The sequence below is a fragment of the Pseudophryne corroboree genome, chromosome 8 (assembly GCF_028390025.1).
Source record: "Pseudophryne corroboree isolate aPseCor3 chromosome 8, aPseCor3.hap2, whole genome shotgun sequence".
NCBI classification, from domain to species: domain Eukaryota; kingdom Metazoa; phylum Chordata; class Amphibia; order Anura; family Myobatrachidae; genus Pseudophryne; species Pseudophryne corroboree.
Genome location: NC_086451.1, coordinates 366,869,233 through 366,891,368, shown reverse-complemented (window position 1 = coordinate 366,891,368; position 22,136 = coordinate 366,869,233). Strand labels below are relative to the sequence as shown.

The window sequence follows — 22,136 nt, the reverse complement described above, 5'->3', positions numbered from 1 at the left end:
TGTTTGGGGTCGGTCCATCGGACCTGGTGGTCACGGCAACTGCTGGAAAATCCACCGTTTTTTACCCTAAGTCACATCTCTGCAGAAAAAGACACCGTCTTTTCAGCCTCAGTCCTCTCGTCCCTATAAGATCATATCTGCCCAGGGATAGAGGAAAGGGAAGAAGACTGCAACAGGCAGCCTATTCCCAGGAACAGAAGCGTTCCACCGCGTCTGACAAGTTCTCAGCATGGCGCTGAGACCGTACAGGACCCCTGGATCCTACAAGTAGTATCCCGGGGGTACAGATGGGAATGTCGAGACGTTTCCCCTTCGCAGGCTCCTGAAGTCTGCTTTACCAAGTCTCCCTCCGACAAGGAGGTAGTATGGGAAAAAATTCACAAGCTGTGTTCCCAGCAGGTGACAATTAAATTACCCCTCCTACTACAGAAAAGGGGTATTATTCCACACTATATTGTGGTACTGAAGCCAGAAGGCTAGGTGAGACTTATTCTAAAAAATTTTTTTTTGAACACTTACAAAGGTTCAAATTAAGATGAAGTCACTCAGAGCAGTGATAACGAACCAGGAAGAAGGGGACTATATAGTGTCCCGGGACATCAGGGATGCTTACCTCTATGTCCCAAATTTGCCCTTCTCACTAAGGGTACCTCAGGTTCGTGGTGCAGAACTGTCACTATCCGTTTCAGACGCTGCCGTTTGGATTGTCCACGGCACCCCGGGGTCTTTACCAAGGTAATGGCCGAATTGATGATTCTTCTTCGAAGAAAAGGCGTCTTAATTATCCCTTACTTGGACGATCTCCTGATAGGGGCATAGTCCAGGGAACAGTTGGAGGTCGGAGTAGCACTATCTCGGATACTGCTACAATCAGCACGGGTGGATTCTAAATATTCCAAAATCGCAGCTGATCCCGACGACACGTCTGCTGTGCCTAGGGATGATTCTGGACACAATCCAGAAAAAGGTGTTTCTCCCGGAAGAGAAAGCCAGGGAGTTATCCGAGCAAGTCAGGAACCTCCTAAAAACAGTGCATCATTGCACAAGGGTCCTGGTAAAAATGGTGGCTTCCTACGAAGCAATTCCATTCGGCAGATTTCACGTAAGAACTTTTCAGTTGGATCTGCTGGACAAATGGTCCGGATCGCATCTTCAGATGCATCAGCGGATAACCCAATATCCAAGGACAAGGGTGTCTCTCCTGTGGTGGTTATAGAGTGCTCATCTTCTAGAGGGCCGCAGATTCGGCATTCAGGATTGGATGCTGGTAACCACGGAGCCCAGCCTGAGAGGCTGGGGAGCAGTCACACAAGGGAAAAATTTCCAGGGAGTGTGATCAAGTATGGAGACTTTTCTCCACATAAATATACTGGAGCTAAGGGTAAATTTATAATGCTCTAAGCTTAGCAAGACCTCTGCTTCAAGGTCAGCCGGTATTGATCCAGTGGGAAAAACATCACGGCAGTCGCCCACGTAAACAGACAGGGCGACACAAGAAGCAGGAGGGCAATGGCAGAAACTGCAAGGACTTTTCGCTGGGCGGAAAATCATGTGATAACACTGTCAGCAGTTTTTCATCCCGGGAATGGAAACTGGGAAGCAGACTTCCTCAGCACGACCTCCACCCGGGAGAGTGGAAACTTCATTGAGAAGTTTTTTCCACATGATTGTAAACCGTTGGGAAATACCAAAGGTGGACATGATGGCGTCCCGTCTGAACAAAAAACGGGACAGGTATTGCGCCAGGTCAAGGGACCCTCAGGCAATAGATGTGGACGTTCTGGTAACACCGTGGGTGTACCAGTCGGTGTATGTGTTCCCTCCTCTGCTTCTCATACCTAAGGTGCTGAGAATTATAAGACGTAGAGGAGTAAGAACTATACTCATGGCTCCGGATTGGCCAAGAAGGACTTGGTACCCGGAACTTCAAGAGATGCTTACAGAGGTCTTATGGCCCCTGCCGCTAAGAAGGGACTTGCTTCAGCAAGTACCATGTCTGTTCCAAGACTTACCGCAGCTGCGTTTGTCGGCATGGCGATGGAAAGCCGGATCCTAAGGGAAAAAAGGCATTCCGGAAGAGGTCATTCCTACCCTGGTCAAAGCCAGAAAGGAGGTGACCGCACAACATTATCACCACGTGTGGCGAAAATTTGTTGCGTGGTGTGAGGCCAGGAAGGCCCCACAAAGAAATTTCAACTCGGTCGTTTCCTGCATTTCCTGCAAACAGGAGTGTCTATGGGCCTCAAATTGGGGTCCATTAAGGTTCAAATTCGGCCCTGTAAATTTTCTTCCAGAAAGAATTGGCTTCAGTTCCTGAAGTCCAGAAGTTTGTCAAGGGAGTATTGCATATACAAACCCCTTTTTTGTGCCTCCAGTGGCACTGTGGGATCTCAACGTAGTTCTGGGATTTCTCAAATCACATTGGTTTAAAACCAGTCAAATATGTGGATTTGCAGCATCTCACATAAAAAGTGACCATGCTCTTGGCCCTGGCCTGGACCAGGCGAGTGTCAAATTGGTGGTTTTTTCTCAAAAAAGCCCATATCTGTTTGTCCATTCGGACAGGGCAGAGCTGCGGACTCGTCCCCAGTTCTCTCCCTAAGGTGGTGTCAGTGTTTCACCTGAACCAGCTTATTGTGGTGCCTTGCCCCTACTAGGGACTTGGAGGACTCCAAGTTGCTAGAAGTTGTCAGGGCCCTGAAAATATATTCCAGGACAGCTGGAGTCAGAAAATCTGACTCGCTGTTTATACTGTATGCACCCAACAAGTTGGGTGCGCCTGCTTCTAAGCAGTCGATTGCTCGTTGGATTTGTAACACAATTCAACTTGCACATTCTGAGGCAGGCCTGCCACAGTCTAAATCGGTTAAGGCCCATTCCACAAGGAAGGTGGGCTCATCTTGGGCGGCTGCCCGAGAGGTCTCGGCATTACAACTCTGCCGAGCAGCTACGTGGTCAGGGGAGAACACGTTTGTAAAATTCTACAAATTTGATATCCTGGCAAAAGAGGACCTGGAGTTCTCTCATTCGGTGCTGCAGAGTCATCCGCACTCTCCCGCCCGTTTGGGAGCTTTGGTATAATCCCCATGGTCCTTTCAGGAACCCCAGCATCCACTAGGACGATAGAGAAAATAAGAATTTACTTACCGATAATTCTATTTCTCGGAGTCCGTAGTGGATGCTGGGCGCCCATCCCAAGTGCGGATTATCTGCAATACTTGTACATAGTTACAAAAATCGGGTTATTATTGTTGTGAGCCATCTTTTCAGAGGCTCCGCTGTTATCATACTGTTAACTGGGTTTAGATCACAAGTTGTACGGTGTGATTGGTGTGGCTGGTATGAGTCTTACCCGGGATTCAAAATTCCTCCCTTATTGTGTACGCTCGTCCGGGCACAGTACCTAACTGGCTTGGAGGAGGGTCATAGGGGGAGGAGCCAGTGCACACCACCTGATCCTAAAGCTTTACTTTTTGTGCCCTGTCTCCTGCGGAGCCGCTATTCCCCATGGTCCTTTCAGGAACCCCAGCATCCACTACGGACTCCGAGAAATAGAATTATCGGTAAGTAAATTCTTATTTTTAAATATTAGGATATCAAATGGCTATGTGCAGATATACATTATGGTACCGGTTTATAATATTATAGTATATGCAAATGAATTATCTAGAATAGATATGCCTCTCTACAGTGTTTAATAGTGATATATATTAAATGGGCATGTCTACATAACACACAGGCAACCACTATGAAAGGTACAGTATCAGATCATCGCCTGTAACTAAAATGACATGTTAAAGCTCTTTATATGAGCTCTCTGCCATGTCTATAAATTATCGGATTGTTGAGGAGCCTGTAAATGTGCATGTTATTCCTGTTGAAATGTAAATTTCTCTATCGTCCTAGTGGATGCTGGGGTTCCTGAAAGGACCATGGGGAATAGCGGCTCCGCAGGAGACAGGGCACAAAAAGTAAAGCTTTTCCAGATCAGGTGGTGTGCACTGGCTCCTCCCCCTATGACCCTCCTCCAGACTCCAGTTAGATTTTTGTGCCCGGCCGAGAAGGGTGCAATCTAGGTGGCTCTCCTAAAGAGCTGCTTAGAAAAAGTTTAGCTTAGGTTTTTTATTTTACAGTGAGTCCTGCTGGCAACAGGATCACTGCAACGAGGGACTGAGGGGAGAAGAAGTGAACTCACCTGCGTGCAGGATGGATTGGCTTCTTGGCTACTGGACATCAGCTCCAGAGGGACGATCACAGGTACAGCCTGGATGGTCACCGGAGCCGCGCCGCCGGCCCCCTTGCAGATGCTGAAGTCAGAAGAGGTCCAGAATCGGCGGCTGAAGACTCCTGCAGTCTTCTAAAGGTAGCGCACAGCACTGCAGCTGTGCGCCATTTTCCTCTCAGCACACTTCACACGCAGTCACTGAGGGTGCAGGGCGCTGGGGGGGGGCGCCCTGGGAGGCAAATGTAACCTATATAAAGGCTAAAAATACCTCACATATAGCCCCCAGAGGCTATATGGAGATATTTAACCCCTGCCTGGATTCACTAAATAGCGGGAGACGAGCCCGCCGGAAAAGGGGCGGGGCCTATCTCCTCAGCACACGGCGCCATTTCCTCTCACAGCTCCGCTGGTCAGGACGGCTCCCAGGTCTCTCCCCTGCACTGCACTACAGAAACAGGGTAAAACAGAGAGGGGGGGCAAATTTATGGCGATATTTTGATATATATAAAGCAGCTATAAGGGAGCACTTATTATAAGGCTATCCCTGTTATATATAGCGCTTTTGGTGTGTGCTGGCAAACTCTCCCTCTGTCTCCCCAAAGGGCTAGTGGGTCCTGTCTTCGTTAGGAGCATTCCCTGTGTGTCTGCTGTGTGTCGGTACGTGTGTGTCGACATGTATGAGGACGATATTGGTGTGGAGGCGGAGCAATTGCCAAATATGAGGATGTCACCCCCTAGGGAGTCGACACCAGAATGGATGCCTTTATTTATGGAACTACGGGATAGTGTCAACACGCTAAAGCAGTCGTTTGACGACATGAGACGGCCGGACAATCAATTAGTGCCTGTCCAGGCGACTCAAACACCGTCAGGGGCTGTGAAACGCCCTTTGCCTCAGTCGGTCGACACAGACCCAGACACAGGCACTGACTCCAGTGGTGACGGTGACGAATCAACCGTATTTTCCAGTAGGGCCACACGTTATATGATTTTGGCAATGAAGGAGGCGTTACATTTAGCTGATACTACAGGTACCACTAAACAGGGTATTATGTGGGGTGTGAAAAAACTACCTATAGTTTTTCCTGAATCAGAAGAATTAAATGACGTGTGTAATGAAGCGTGGGTTGCCCCTGATAAAAAGCTGATAATTTCAAAGAAATTATTGGCATTATACCCTTTCCCGCCAGAGGTTAGGGAGCGCTGGGAAACACCTCCTAGGGTGGACAAGGCGCTAACACGCTTATCTAAACAAGTGGCGTTACCCTCTCCTGAGACGGCCGCACTTAAAGATCCATCAGATAGGAGGATGGAAAATATCCAAAAAAGTATATACACACATGCAGGTGTTATACTACGACCAGCTATAGCGACTGCCTGGATGTGCAGTGCTGGGGTAGTTTGGTCAGAGTCCCTGATTGAAAATATTGATACCCTGGACAGGGACAATATTTTACTGTCGTTAGAACAAATAAAGGATGCATTTCTTTATATGCGTGATGCACAGAGGGATATCTGCACACTGGCATCACGGGTAAGTGCTATGTCCATTTCGGCCAGAAGAGCTTTATGGACGCGACAGTGGACAGGCGATGCGGATTCAAAACGACATATGGAAGTTTTGCCGTATAAAGGGGAGGAGTTATTTGGAGTCGGTCTATCAGATTTGGTGGCCACGGCTACAGCCGGGAAATCCACCTTTCTACCTCAAGTCACTCCCCAACAGAAAAAGGCACCGACTTTTCAACCGCAGCCCTTTCGTTCCTTTAAAAATAAGAGAGCAAAGGGCTATTCATATCTGCCACGAGGCAGAGGTCGAGGGAAGAGACAGCAACAGGCAGCTCCTTCCCAGGAACAGAAGCCTTCCCCGGCTTCTACAAAAGCCTCAGCATGACGCTGGGGCTTCTCAAGCGGACTCGGGGACGGTGGGTGGTCGTCTCAAAAATTACAGCGCGCAGTGGGCTCACTCGCAGGTAGATCCCTGGATCCTGCAGATAATATCTCAGGGGTACAGGTTGGAATTAGAGACAGATCCACCTCGCCGTTTCCTGAAGTCTGCTTTACCAACGTCCCCCTCCGAAAGGGAGACGGTTTTGGAAGCCATTCACAAGCTGTACTCTCAGCAGGTGATAGTCAAGGTACCTCTTCTACAACAAGGGAAGGGGTATTATTCCACTCTTTTTGTGGTACCGAAGCCGGATGGCTCGGTAAGGCCTATTCTAAATCTGAAGTCCTTGAACCTGTACATAAAGAAGTTCAAGTTCAAGATGGAGTCACTCAGAGCAGTGATAGCGAACCTGGAAGAGGGGGACTTTATGGTATCCTTGGACATCAAGGATGCGTATCTCCACGTTCCAATTTACCCCTCACACCAGGGGTACCTCAGGTTCGTTGTACAAAACTGTCACTATCGGTTTCAGACGCTGCCGTTCGGATTGTCCACGGCACCTCGGGTCTTTACAAAGGTAATGGCCGAGATGATGATTCTTCTTCGAAGAAAAGGCGTATTAATTATCCCATACTTGGACGATCTCCTAATAAGGGCAAGGTCCAGAGAACAGCTAGAGATGGGATTAGCACTGTCGCAAGAAGTGCTAAAACAGCACGGGTGGATTCTGAATATTCCAAAATCCCAGTTAATGCCGACAACTCGTCTGCTGTTCCTAGGGATGATTCTGGACACGGTTCAGAAAAAGGTTTTTCTCCCGGAGGAAAAAGCCAAGGAGTTATCCGAGCTTGTCAGGAACCTCCTAAAACCAGGAAAGGTGTCTGTACATCAATGCACAAGAGTCCTGGGAAAAATGGTGGCTTCTTACGAAGCAATTCCATTCGGCAGATTCCACGCAAGAATTTTCCAAAGGGATCTGTTGGACAAATGGTCAGGGTCGCATCTTCAGATGCACCTGCGGATAACCCTGTCTCCAAGGACAAGGGTGTCTCTTCTGTGGTGGTTGCAGAGTGCTCATCTATTGGAGGGCCGCAGATTCGGCATACAGGATTGGATCCTGGTGACCACGGACGCCAGCCTGAGAGGCTGGGGAGCAGTCACACAAGGAAGAAACTTCCAGGGAGTATGGACGAGCCTGGAAACGTCTCTTCACATAAACATTCTGGAACTAAGAGCAATATACAATGCTCTAAGCCAGGCAGAACCTCTGCTTCAGGGAAAACCGGTGTTGATCCAGTCGGACAACATCACGGCAGTCGCCCATGTGAACAGACAGGGCGGCACAAGAAGCAGGAGTGCAATGGCAGAAGCTGCAAGGATTCTTCGCTGGGCAGAGAATCATGTGATAGCACTGTCAGCAGTGTTCATCCCGGGAGTGGACAACTGGGAAGCAGACTTCCTCAGCAGACACGATCTTCACCCGGGAGAGTGGGGACTTCATCCAGAAGTCTTCCACTTGCTGGTAACCCGTTGGGAAAGACCAATGGTGGACATGATGGCGTCTCGCCTCAACAAAAAACTGGACAGGTATTGCGCCAGGTCAAGAGATCCGCAGGCAATAGCTGTGGACGCGCTGGTAACGCCTTGGGTGTACCAGTCGGTGTATGTGTTTCCTCCTCTGCCTCTCATACCAAAAGTATTGAGAATTATACGGCAAAGAGGCGTAAGGACGATACTAGTGGTTCCGGATTGGCCAAGAAGGACTTGGTACCCGGAACTTCAAGAGATGATCACGGAAGATCCGTGGCCTCTACCTCTAAGGAGGGACTTGCTTCAGCAGGGTCCCTGTCTGTTTCAAAACTTACCGCGGCTGCGTTTGACGGCATGGCGGTTGAACGCCGGATCCTAAAGGAAAAAGGCATGCCGGAAGAAGTCATTCCTACTTTGATTAAAGCAAGGAAGGAAGTAACCGTGCAACATTATCACCGAATTTGGCGAAAATATGTTGCGTGGTGCGAAGATCGGAGTGCTCCGACGGAGGAATTTCAACTGGGTCGATTCCTACATTTCCTGCAATCAGGATTGTCTATGGGTCTCAAATTGGGATCTATTAAGGTTCAAATTTCGGCCCTGTCGATTTTCTTTCAAAAAGAATTGGCTTCAGTCCCTGAAGTCCAGACCTTTGTTAAGGGAGTGCTACATATACAGCCTTCTGTGGTGCCTCCAGTGGCACCGTGGGATCTCAATGTGGTTTTGGACTTTCTAAAATCTCATTGGTTTGAACCACTAAAGAAGGTGGATTTGAAATATCTCACATGGAAAGTGACCATGCTTCTAGCCCTGGCTTCGGCCAGGAGAGTGTCAGAACTGGCAGCTTTATCTTACAAAAGCCCATATCTGATTTTCCATTCGGACAGGGCAGAACTGCGGACTCGTCCGCATTTTCTCCCTAAGGTGGTGTCAGCATTTCATCTGAACCAGCCTATTGTAGTGCCTGCGGCTACAAGTGACTTGGAGGACTCCAAGTTACTGGACGTTGTCAGAGCATTAAAAATATATATTGCAAGGACAGCTGGAGTCAGAAAATCTGACTCGTTGTTTATCTTGTATGCACCCAACAAGATGGGTGCTCCTGCGTCTAAGCAGACGATTGCTCGTTGGATCTGTAGCACAATCCAACTTGCACATTCTGTGGCAGGCCTGCCACAGCCTAATTCTGTAAAGGCCCACTCCACAAGGAAGGTGGGCTCATCTTGGGCGGCTGCCCGAGGGGTCTCGGCATTACAACTTTGCCGAGCAGCTACGTGGTCAGGGGAGAACACGTTTGTAAAATTTTACAAATTTGATACTCTGGCTAAGGAGGACCTGGAGTTCTCTCATTCGGTGCTGCAGAGTCATCCGCACTCTCCCGCCCGTTTGGGAGCTTTGGTATAATCCCCATGGTCCTTTCAGGAACCCCAGCATCCACTAGGACGATAGAGAAAATAAGATTTTACTTACCGATAAATCTATTTCTCGGAGTCCGTAGTGGATGCTGGGCGCCCATCCCAAGTGCGGATTATCTGCAATAATTGTACATAGTTATTGTTAACTAATTCGGGTTATTGTTGAAGGAAGCCATCTTTCAGAGGCTCCGCTGTTATCATACTGTTAACTGGGTTTAGATCACAAGTTGTACGGTGTGATTGGTGTGGCTGGTATGAGTCTTACCCGGGATTCAAAATCCTCCCTTATTGTGTACGCTCGTCCGGGCACAGTACCTAACTGGAGTCTGGAGGAGGGTCATAGGGGGAGGAGCCAGTGCACACCACCTGATCTGGAAAAGCTTTACTTTTTGTGCCCTGTCTCCTGCGGAGCCGCTATTCCCCATGGTCCTTTCAGGAACCCCAGCATCCACTACGGACTCCGAGAAATAGATTTATCGGTAAGTAAAATCTTATTATCTCCCACATGAAAAATGTTATCTTATATAACATCGTCACTATTTAAAACACTTAAATAAGAACACACTTTCCTTTTTTTTTGTTTTGTATTAAATATATTTAATTTATATTTTAAACCTTATTTTGCGCTCTGTTGCTTCCCTCAACTCCCTAACCCTGTACATTCAATACCACCAGTACCACCGCATTACATCGGCCATAAATGGATTTTTCATTTCAAATGTATTCCCTTTTCATTTAAACAACGATGAGAGCCCTAGCAACATCCTGTGCCAAATATACGAGACTTCTCGCATTTCAACAATGTGAAAGAAAATATTCCGGTCACATCATTTTTGTTTTCAGTGCTTCATTTTCCTCTGTTAATACTGTCTATTTCTAATTATCACCCCCACCCCTTCCCCTATTGGATGCCTAGGAACAGTGACTTCTGACGTAAAGACTAGTTGTGAAATGTGCAGAACCTCTTTTTATTTTGTGTTTGTGCCTCTATACTGTGCCCACTTCCTTAGCATGTGAATCACTCCTCTTTTGTGCGAGATTCATCTTGCTGCTAAAATTATAGCCGCCTACAGTACAGAGTTGCCGAACTGCTGATAGCTGCTTCAGGGGGGGTGCAGACAGTAATGCATGAAAGTTGGGAGTGGGGCAGGAAGTACTGTAGCCTGCATAGTACCTGGACAGGTGTTTCCTCACTGTTTTTAAACCGTTTAATGTTGATCATTTTTATTCTGTATATGAATTTAGATGTAGGCTTCCCAGTAAATAGTGTTTGAAGCAATGCTTTATAGAAGTTTGATCTGCAGACCACTGTTTTGTATGTCGAGTTAATGTGCTGTCTGGAACTGTAGGTGTACAGTATTGGTGCGTACACACGGTGCGATTTCAGCTTACGGCCGACATCTGCTAGAAACTGGCCGGAGGCATGAGCCTCCTATCTAGACAATATCAGCCCTGCCTGCAGAGTCTATTCTTTCTTACGATGCTGGAGCGCTCATCGGCATTGCAAGAGCATACACACGGTGCGATGTGCACTAACTTTTCTTACAGTTTTGACTATGTAGTCAAAATCGTAAGGACAAATCACACCATTTGTACGCAACATGTCTATGCGGTCATAACCATGCACGGTTTTACATTGATCCTGGGAGATTATTTAGCAGATTCGGTGCTGTTCTGCCCGGTTAGAGCCACTGAATGTGGACAACTATTAGGCTGAAATCACAGTATTGATCACTGCAAAAGCCGATCAGCCCTCCTGCTCTGAGCCCATAGGATAGCACGCTCATTTTTTTAACTGACCTAATTTGAAGCCGTTTTAATGAATATTTTATTGCTGAGCATTACGCTATGAAGACCTTCCTTAGCAAATCGCTTCTTTTAAACTGCACATTCCCATCCTAAACAGTGTGCATTTATGTTGCATTGGAAATGTGCTGGCAATGTAAAGGTTAGCTGGGTAATAGCAATGGGCTCTTGTGCGCGTTGGTTTAGTAGATGTGTAAGGAACATACAGTGTCGATCGCGCTGATGTCTAGATTTATATAATTGATCGCTGCTCATAAATGTGCATTTAATTGTAAAACGGATTGATCTAATTGTAGCTTCTCATTGACGTTGGCTTGATACATGGAAAGCTATTTATCAAGGCTGAGCACCAGCAGTATATACTGAAAGGAAGCATTGCTTGCTGGTGAAAATGCTGTGTGTCTTTATATATGCTTTTGCTTAGATTTAAATATACTGTCTACGCCCATGGCAGTGATAATAAAAAAAGAAATAAAATAAATCTATTTTGAAAATGTGACATGTTAAAGTGTGCTGTCAATGGATGTTACGTTGGTGACTTTTTGGTTTGGCCTGGAGTCTCATTCAAGAATTGTTCCTATGCACGTAGTCCCATGAAGGCAAAGCAGACTGGCGGGTACTTCTTACATTTGCTTTAAGGTTCACAAAAAGATTTGTTATGAATTGCCCTAATTATAAATGCATTTATAGGCTGTAATAAATGCCATCACTGCATAGACTATTTCTCAAAACTTGTGTGTGTTCTTGATACAATTACCTGAATGCTAGCCCATGGACGATGCTCACTTAAGTGTTTTTTTAATACGTACAGAACATTGCTTTTACTGGAGTGTCAGAATCAAACTGAGAAATCTCCTGTGTTCTAAGGCACCTGCCAGCACTGATGTCAGGGGGGAGGTGGGGAGAGGGGGGGGTCCTCTTTCTAAAAGAAAAACCAAAAAGTGCTTCTTTATTGTAAAATAAATATATATCTTCTCTTGTAGGTTACTCTGGAGAATTGCGTTGAGGTTGGACGAATTGCAAACACTTATAATCTCACTGAAGTTGATAAATACGTCAATAACTTTATCCTGAAAAATTTCCCACCTTTATTAACTACTGGGGAGTTTGTGAAGCTCCCATTTGATCGTCTTGCCTTCGTGCTTTCCAGTAATAGCCTTAAGCAATGTACCGAGCTTGAACTGTTCAAGGCAGCGTGTCGTTGGCTACGTTACGAAGATACACGTATGGAATATGCAGCAAAAATAATGAAGAACATTAGATTCCCTCTAATGACGCCACAAGACCTTATAAATCACATTCAAACGGTGGACTTTATGAGAACTGATAACACGTGTGTAAATTTACTTTTGGAAGCTAGCAATTACCAAATGATGCCCTACATGCAACCGGTCATGCAGTCTGAGAGAACTGCCATTCGTTCAGACAACACTCACTTGGTGACATTGGGCGGAGTTTTACGACAGCAGCTGGTGGTAAGCAAAGAGTTGCGGATGTACGATGAGAAAGGACATGAGTGGAAATCCTTAGCTCCCATGGATGCTCCCCGGTACCAGCATGGAATAGCAGTGATTGGGAATTTTCTGTATGTGGTTGGTGGTCAAAGCAATTATGACACAAAGGGGAAAACAGCAGTGGACACCGTTTTCAGGTTTGATCCCCGATACAACAAGTGGATGCAAGTGGCATCGTTAAATGAAAAGCGTACCTTTTTCCACCTAAGTGCCCTGAAAGGTCATCTGTATGCAGTTGGTGGTCGGAATGCAGCTGGCGAACTTGGTAAGAGATATATATATATTTTTTTTTTTTTATGTATTTTTATTTAAGTATAAATTCATATGGCTTCCTTCAGTGTCTACAGTCCATAGCTGTATGTGTAATGAATCAGTTGTATGTAACAGTAAGTTCACACAATGACCTACAATAGGGCAGTGGTCCTTACGATGTAACGTATCTACAAATTGAATCGTACAATGTCACTGATATACCTAGAAGGATGGTATTGTGTAATCTAACTTAATTTGGCAGTTAAGTATTGGCAAACATCTGCATGTTCAACAGATTTAATTCCTGTGGTCACTTAGTCCACCAAGCCTTAATGTAATGTTCCATAATGTAATATATTCTAAGATGCAAATATCAACCTTTGGGAGAGATAAAATGGAGAGGTTGCTCAGAGCAACCAATCACCATCTTTGGAAGGTTAACAGGTAAAAGCTGCACCTATCACTTTGTCCGTTTTGTGTATATGTAAATGGAAATGCTGCCGGTGAGGTTCTAGAGGGGATCCACCTCCCCTCAAAAAGGTAAATATAGACAAAAAAGGAGGAAACCTCTAGCGCTTATCCTTTATATATAGAACGACTTAGTTAAATTAGAAGCATGGGCAGCCAAATGGAGAATGCGCTTCAACACAGACAAGTGTAAGGTAATGCACTGTGGTAACAAGAACAAAAATTACACCTACCTACTAAATGGGGTAAAATTAGGGGATTCTGTACTGGAAAAGGACTTAGGTGTCCTCATAGATAGCAAGCTAAGCAGTAGTACCCAAAGTAGGACTGCAGCAAAGAAGGCTAATAAGATATTAGCATGCATAAAACGGGGTATTGATGCTAGGGACGAGAGTATTATACTCCCGTTATATAAATCACTAGTGAGGCCACACCTTGAATACTGTGTACAGTTCTGGGCACCGTACTACAAAAAGGATATCCTGGAGCTTGAAAAGGTACAGAGGAGGGCGACCAAACTAATTAAGGGCTTGGAGACGATGGAATACAAGGAAAGGCTTGAAAGACTAGGCATGTTTACATTGGAAAAGCCGAGACTAAGAGGGGATATGATCAACATCTACAAATATATAAGGGGACAATACACAGAGTTTGCGCGGGACCTGTTTTTGGTTAGATCAACACAGAGGACTCGTGGACACTCGCTCAGGTTAGAGGAAAGGAGATTCCGCACAATATGGCGTAAAGGCTTTTTCACGGTAAGGACAATACGTGTTTGGAATTCCCTGCCCGAGGGAGTTGTAATGGCGGAATCTGTCAACACCTTTAAGAATGGGTTAGATAAATTCCTATTGGATAAGGATATCCAGGGGTATGGTGCATAGTCATGCATTATAGTTACTATAAATAGGGATAAAATGCAATGGCTGACAGCAGCATCAGTCAGAAATTTTAGTCAAATCATCATGCATAGGACACCACAAATAGGTTGAACTCGATGGACAATTGTCTTTTTTCAACCTCAGATACTATGTTACTATGTTACTATGTTACTATGTTAGATAGCTTAAGGCAGAGGTTCCCAAACTGTGTGCCGTGGCTCCCTGGGGTGCCTCGGGACACTTGCAGGGGTGCCCTGGGTTGGTGGTTCAGGACCAATTCAAATTATTCATGGTCAATATAATAGGCAAAACCAGTGCTGGTGGCTGCCAGTCATAAAATATGTGGCCAAACAGAAGCAAATCTTGTCCCTCACCACACAACTGACCCTAAGGATGACATATAAACGCGATCTACTTAATGTAATATTTCTTTCTAAATTTCTCAATAAGAAATTTTTGGCCTAGGGGTGCCGTGAAAAAAATTCTGATATTCTAGGGCGCCGTGATTCAAAAAAGTTTGGAAACCACTGGCTTAAGGTATTAAAAACTAATATAAATGCAAATTAACCCAGTATCTATAGATTTAGCAAAAAAAATGTAAATAAAAATTTCATACAGTATTGTATCAATTGATTTGCTATTACTGTACATGATGAATAAATCGGTACACACATATATCAGAAAAACATAGACAAAACAAAACATATAATCACAAAGAAGACAAGCAGTAGTAGTGCATGTCCCTGATGGAAAACAGATGGGAGTGATGCACCTCTGTGGCGAACTTGCTCAAAACCACTTGGTTTAAATTAAAATGGTCCATAATCAGTATGGATATAAACTCATCCCAAGGTAAAACAGAACAGTTGTCCTCAAAATCAAAAAAAGAGCTTATCCCAAACCTTTTTTGGTAGAAAATAGTCCGGTGGTTATTCTGCAGAAGGTAGTTTGCTTGCAAACTATGGAGGAAGCTTTCCGTGATGAAGCAGTCAACGCTCCCCCCTCCTCTATTTCATCTTGATTACGGACAAATTTAATTTGAACCAAGTGGGTTTGAGTAAGTTCGCCACAGAGGTGCATCAGACGGCTCCTGTGGGTGCGGCAGGTCCTGTGAGACAGCTAGTGTTGGGCATCTTTTTTGTTGTTGTTGAAATCGCATGTTATCGATCGCTAGCAACAGCAGGGCCGATGGTGGATGGTGCTAGCGACCGATGGTAGTTTGCATATCATGAGTACACACTAGACTAGACGATATATTGTTCCGATCCGCATTGGGATGATATAACTTCTAGTGTGTGCCCAGCTTTAGTCGCATTGCAATGCAACTAGGTCTCATCAGGAGACTACACTGGTTACTTTCCTATGTGACACAATTGCAGCTGCTGTGGCTTTTTCAACACCAGCTTCGTATGCAGACTCGCACAGTTACACAAGTTTTGCATATCATTTTAATCAGACAGTCTCCTGGTATGTCCTAGTCGCATCGCATTGTGAATAAGACATATTCTTGGCAAAAAAACAAGACCGCAAAACATAGCAGCGGTTAACGATACCAGGCGGCTCACTCGTGCCTGGAATCTCGCACTCTGTGGTGTATTGAGGCTAGGTGTGAGGACACCTCTGTAGAATCGCCATGTACCCACCCAACCTTGCAGGTGGCAATTATTTTCCATTTTCCCAGAGATCAGGATGCAGTGGATGGGAGACACCAGTGCTGGATCACAGACGTTCCCGGCATAGTAACCCAGCAACAGTCACAATTTTGGCTTTCTATTTGTGGTGATTCAGGGTTTCCCACTGCTTGGCATCTATTAATGCTTTCATCCTCTAATCTGAAAAAAAAAAAAAAACTAATATTTTTATAACAATTCTATAGGACTGTAAAATAGGTGACTGCTTTGTGCAGTGCAGACGGAATAGACATTACTCTATCCCAGAGCAGATCCACACACTGAAAATGTCCGCGTACAACAGACCTTTTTTGTCACATTTTTTAATAAGCAGTTAATAGCCAAAGACTGGTATTCACAAACTCCGAGATATACATCTAGGTGTACAGTACTTGGATCATCTTGAAGTGGAAATAAGGAACACTACAGATGAGGTTGATAAGCAGTGTGTATACAATGTTATAGTGGTTCCCTAGGAAGTGATTGGATTTGGGATCAGTTATCTGCATCACTTTTATGTCCGGATTGCCTTTGATCTACAGTACTGTTTGGAGATATCATGTTCTAAGTTTGTTACATCAAGTGATCAGTTGGTGACATTTGTTATGATGAATGACGAGTATAAAATAAGGCAATGATTAACTGGTGTTAATATTTTCCATGCTACGAAGTCATTAGTGCGATGCAGCTTGTAGAGCGACTTTGCTACAGTGATCTGAATAGAGCAGCGTCTGCAGTATTTCAGGACATAAAATGGTTTATCAAAGAATTACGTAGAAAAATATTGTTGGAAAGGGGTGAGTGCTGGGAGAATACGGTACGTCATACACTTGTGCTGATCCATTTATTGGCTTTCAAATCCTTTAATAGAGCAATAATAATAAACACACTGTTATGATATGTTTGTATTCACAGACTAAAAAAACAAATCAGTAGATGAAAAGGGATGTAATAATCTGGGGGAACAGTTTGTGCCGTATGACAGTGACATGTAATACGTGTAACAAAAAAATAAAATGCTCTTCTATATTGTGAGTTTACTGCCAGAGACACTCTGGGAAGATTTATAAAGCTTCTAAATAGGAGTGGGGGTGTTGCCCATCTAGCTACCATTTATCTAGTACATTCTATAAAATGATTGCTAGAATCAGGCTGGTTGCCATGGGTAGCACCTTCACATACTCTGTAGAACATTTGATGCCTCTCCCTCTCTTTCTCTAAAATAGCCTTCAGACAGCAGTTGGCTCTCATTGGGTGATATGTTTTCATTCATATGACTGCAGGCAGGCAGACCTACTGAAGCTGTGTGAGTTTGCAGAGTGACCGTGTCTTTGTCTAATTTGGTCCCTTATGTATGTAGAAGAAGCAGCAGATCATGTTGGGCCTATTAGTCTGGTCAGATGACAATGTTTTCTGCTAATTGTTCATGGGCACTAATAGACTCTAGGGGGCTGATTCAGTTTTGGCACACGCCCCCTGCTGGCCGTCTTAGTGGATAGACTTCTTCTATAGGATCTATTTCTCCTTCATCCACTAGGGGCCACTGGAGCGTAGTTACAATGGGGAAATAGTGGGCAGTAATTGGGAGCTGGCACTTTAAAATTCTCACACTGTGGCTAGCTCCTCCCCTACTATCTTCCCCCCAAGCCAGTCTTAGTTTAGTGCCCAAGGGAGCTGGTTCACTTGGGTTTAGCTGAAGAAATTTTTTCTTTTTTCTTTATTATTTTATTTTTCTTTCTTCCACACACAGACTGGCAGCTCTGCCACTGCCAGTCTGCACCGCGGGAGCTGCCGGCGGGGTCCCATCGCAGCTGCGTGCGGTTCGGGATGGGCCCCGGCTGAGGGAGACATTGAGCTCTCCTGAGTTGGCCGGACACCGCTGCGTGAGGCGCGTGTCGGGGCCGCTCCACCAGCAGAAGATTCCGGCAGCACGGCAGCGGTGAGTATCAGCGGCCGGACACAGCTGCGTGCGGCGCGTGTCGGGGCCGCTCCACCAGCAGAAGATTCCGGTCGGTGAGTATCAGTGGCCGGACACCGCTGTGTGCGGCGCGTGTCGGGGCCACTCCATCAGGAAATTCTGCTACAACGGTGAGTACACATGAAACTGTGATTATGTGTGTTGTGTCTTTTATATTCACTCCCCGCTCCCATACATGTGGGCCACACTCAGTCCCTGGTCTAACCCCCCTCCACTCATATAGGGGCTGTGTATAAGGGCTGTGTTACTGTGTATTGCATAAACAAAAACAAAAAAAGATTTTTATTTTGCAGGGCACCTTTATACTTAGGCGCCATTACCGGGGGGGCGGAGCTTAATCCCGCTCGACCCGGCGGGCAAAGCGCCCCGGCTCACAGGAGAGGCGCTCCCCGCTAAGTTTGCGCGGGAGCTTCAGAGAGCACAGTTACACAAAAGGGGGCGGAGCTTTCTCCCGCTCTGCTCGGCGGGCTCAGCTCCTCGGCAGCGGCTCACAGGAGAGGCGCTCCCCGCTAAGTTTGCGCTGGAGCTTCAGACAGAGCACAGTTACAGGAAAGGGGGCGGAGCTTTCTCCCGCTCTGCTCGGCGGGCTCAGCTCCCCGGCAGCGGCGCGTGTGATCAGCGGGGGAGGCAGAACGCTCCCCGCTGTCTTAAGAAGGATGGCTACAGTTTGTAGATTGCTAGGCACCCCATGTGTATCACCAGTGCACCCGGGTTGTAGTGCACATAACGGGGGGCGGGGCTTCCTCCCGCCTTGGATCTCGGCTCACGGAGGCCACCTGCGGCTTGGTCAGTGCTGGCGGCCATTTCCTCTCTGAGGGGGAAACCTATACACGGACTCCACTGCTGCGGTGAGTGTCTGGATCTTCTTGTCACTGCAGGAGTAGTTTTTTCTTAATGTGTTCCTCCTGTGGCACACATATCTCTCTCTCTCTCTCTCTCTCTCTCTCTCTCTCTCTCTCTCTCTCTCTCTCTCTCTCTCTCTCTCTCTCTCTCTCTCTCTCTTTTTTTTTTTTTTTTTATATATATATATAGTTGTGCTGGGTATGTATATAGGTTTATAGATACATATCTTGTATGTATATTATATTATGTTTTATATATAGTGTTATATCGGATTATATGCATATATAATCAACTAGCGCCGTTGATTTTAAAGTTAGGCGCCATAGCAGTGCCCCTTTGTCAGGGGGGCTAGTGCTGTTAATTCAACACGGAGTCCCCTGTTTTATGGTATATGGAGTCAGCTCACTACTGCTCTTTATCAGGGCACAGTTAGGCTCACTGAATATTTACAATAAGATAGAACTACAAGCTCCACCGACATTTCTTATAATAACACAGACCTGGGTTCCCGTACCACATATCTTCACCCTGCCATATTGATTTTTCACCCGGCTTTGCTCACAGGCTGTCCGCCATTTTGCTCAACCAGCGGGGGTGGGTGTTGTCACCCCTTTATTACTCCTTTATTTCACTTGGTAATAATACTGTGTGTAATTTGGGGGAATTTGTGTGGTATCGGCCAAATAGCCGATGGGACTCGGTACGCTTATAGCGGGGACATCTGAACACAGATTGAATTCCACCAAACACAGCTTTAGGGGATATGCGCCTGTCAAAGCACGTTATAGTACAGAGTTTATAGAGGGTTACACTTCTTTAACCTGTCTTTTCTCTTTTCGTTTAACTAAACGTAACACCCAGGACAGAGAATTCCCTGTTATGTGTAGATTGTGCGGTGGAGCCATCTAATTATCCCTCAATGCAGCGGCAGGACGTTCCTGTTTGAACAGCTCAGCTTATGCAGGTAAGGTCACCGTTACCAGAGACCCCGTCCGTCATTTCTTCCCAGGTTGCTAAACGACGCTGCGGATGACAGACCTCTCTGGAAGGAGGCAATGGATGTCCGGGATACTAAGGATGTCTGTTTTCGATGGAGTCCGACCAGTGTCTCTGGGTCCTGGAGACATCCGACTGCACGTTTTCAGGTTTCTAAAAGGATCTTGCTAACCTCCATGTTACACGAGATACTGATTATGTTTCGGTGCAGTCTGAACCAGTATCTTAGGATATTGAGGCGTATTGTACAGCAGTTCGTCTGGTGCTGCAGGTAAAGAGGTTGGACACGTCAGATCCCTCAGGGTTTGACGCCAAGGAAGAAATGACAGCGACTTGTTCAGTTTCGGATGAGCTGGGCATGTTCCGGTAGGCGGCCGGGAGACATTCGAATTCACAATTTCAGGTATCGAACAATGTTTGTTTGCCTATCCTTTTCCCGCAGATAGCAGGAAACGATATCAGACCTCTCCAGGTATACGTCTCAATGTATCGCCGGTCCAACAAGCTGCCGTTTTCCTGGGCCAGCCTTGCTGAGGGATCCATCTGAGAGACAGATGCGACAGCATGGGTTCGACCTTATCCGGAGCAGGTAGGTTGCGGAACAATGGTCTTCTAGGTTACTGGATAATTCGCATCAGGATCACCGGATGCTTTGGGACACATCAGAATCACGATTCTGCTTTATATTCTTTTGAGGTCTCCACGTCTGTATACTCGGAACCTGCATTTTCGCTTGGGCTGTCTTAACCCGACGACCTCTGGGGCTGCACCAGTGACAGGTGAACATGAAATCCTAAGGGGCAGCGGGTTCAGGGGAAGGAACTTCCGGCATGATTTCTCGAACCATTGGGGGTAAGTCCATTTTTCTTTCCCCTACTGCTACCCCAGCTCCAAGACGGACCTTTACTGGTCTTTCCTTTAGATCTTTATGTGCCTTTTCAGGCTTTCGACTCCACACGGGCGGTATGTCCGTTGCCAAGGGATCTCATGGTAACAGGCTGAAGCAGAGGTTCAGCAACCTCGGTCCAGTCTGATTTTAGGTCATCCTACACATCCACTACAGGTCAGACCTTCCTACCACCTGGAGGGTCCCAGGGTAGGGGCAGGTAGGTGGTCCTACTGGGAGGACTGAGAAGGCTTGGGCGGTTACAGACTAGATTTTGGAGTACAACCGTCTCAGGGGTCCCTCGGCATAGGTCGGCCGATTTACGATGACAAGAGAGTCATACTGCAAGCGGTGCTCCATATGCTTCTAACCACAAAGGGTGTTGATCCCTGCTTTCACATATCATTTGAATCGGGACAGTTCTCAGGCCTTTGTTTTCTTTTCACGTGCCGAAGCCAGATGGCTCGGCCACGCCTATTCTGGCCTTACAATCCTTTCAGTCTGTGATTGCTAGTTTTGAACCAGATTCGCATTACAGTCCATTCGGTCTCTCTTCCGCTCCCACAGGGTTCAGGAAGATCTCAGAATATCTCTTTTTCAAGGGCAGGAAGTGACGTTTGTTCCCTAATTGGACAATCTACTACTAATATCTCACTCTGCAGATTAGGTGGCTTCTGAATATCCGGAGGATCCAGGAGTTTCTGGGTCGACACGGATCCAATTTATGCTCGTAGATGTTTCTCAACACGGTCCGTCAGAGGATTTTTCCTTCCTCGGCACCGAGTACTCTCTTTCTTCAGTCAAGTTGCGACGCAATGAGTGGTCGCCTACATTCCCCTCTGTGCAGAGGACAACAATCTTCTTTCCAGGTCAAGCCGCCAGTTCAGACTCCCGGGTGAGAGGACATTCCTCGGTGTTTTGTCAGCTGGTCCGCTGTTGGCGGAGATTTCGGATCAACCTTCGGGCGTTCTGACTGACTCTTTAACCCTTTACTACTCTCGGATGTGAGCTCTGGCGGCAGTAGCCGAGGATGACCTCAGGGCTCCTTGGAGTTTCGGGTTAGTCTATCCTGCCTCCTTTTCTATTTCTACCTCACTTTCGGTAACACAGGAGGGGAGAATGCGCGCTAGTCCTCTCGGTGGCTCCGGTTGGGCCACGCATGACTTAAAGATCCAGCCTGCACCGGTTGTCAGTAGAGGAGCCTTGGCTCCTACCTCGACTGGACTGTCTACTTCAACAGGGTCCTTTTTCTTTGTTCAATCTTACACTGGTTTCATTTAACCGCGTGACTGTTCACGAGACCTCGGAAGGGAGGAGTTCCCTAGTTCGGTTATGCCTACTGGGCCCCGATTTCAGAAGTCGGGTACCTCTTTTCGCTTTTGGCACTTTTGGAAAACTTTATGGGGCATAGTGAGGATAACAGGGGTTTTCTCCTTCTTTCAGGTACATTCAGCCGTCATCTCTGGTTTTTCTGGCAGGTTTCGCTCGACTACACTTCAACCTACATTGACCTGAATTTTAGGTCTCTGCCCTTTAGGTTTTCTTCCAAAAGAGTTTAGCCTGGCAGCCGTAAGTTCGAGCTCTCTTTCAGGGAGTACTCTATTGACAACTCCCCCGATGGAGTTTCAGACTCAGCGGTCTTTTCTTCCGGGGGGGATGTCCGTTTTTCATATATATCTGACACTAGTGTTTTTCAGCCCTCTTGAATGTTGTCAGGGCTCGCCGACTCTCTCTACAGAGGTCTTAGGCTATTCGACGAAGTGTTTTCTTCTTTGTTTCTGTAC

The 22,136-nt window shown here is 46.3% G+C and overlaps 1 protein-coding gene across 4 annotated transcripts in view; it reads left to right on the top strand.

Annotated features, from left to right (window-relative positions):
- Positions 1-22,136, top strand: part of LOC134949143 (kelch-like protein 13) — a 191,416-nt gene that overhangs the window by 118,568 nt on the left and 50,712 nt on the right. For all 4 annotated transcript variants that reach the window (XM_063937552.1, XM_063937551.1, XM_063937549.1 and 1 more), the window contains one exon: positions 11,848-12,643. In XM_063937552.1, the coding sequence (XP_063793622.1) occupies positions 11,848-12,643 (796 nt within the window). The remainder of the gene's footprint in view (positions 1-11,847; positions 12,644-22,136) is intronic.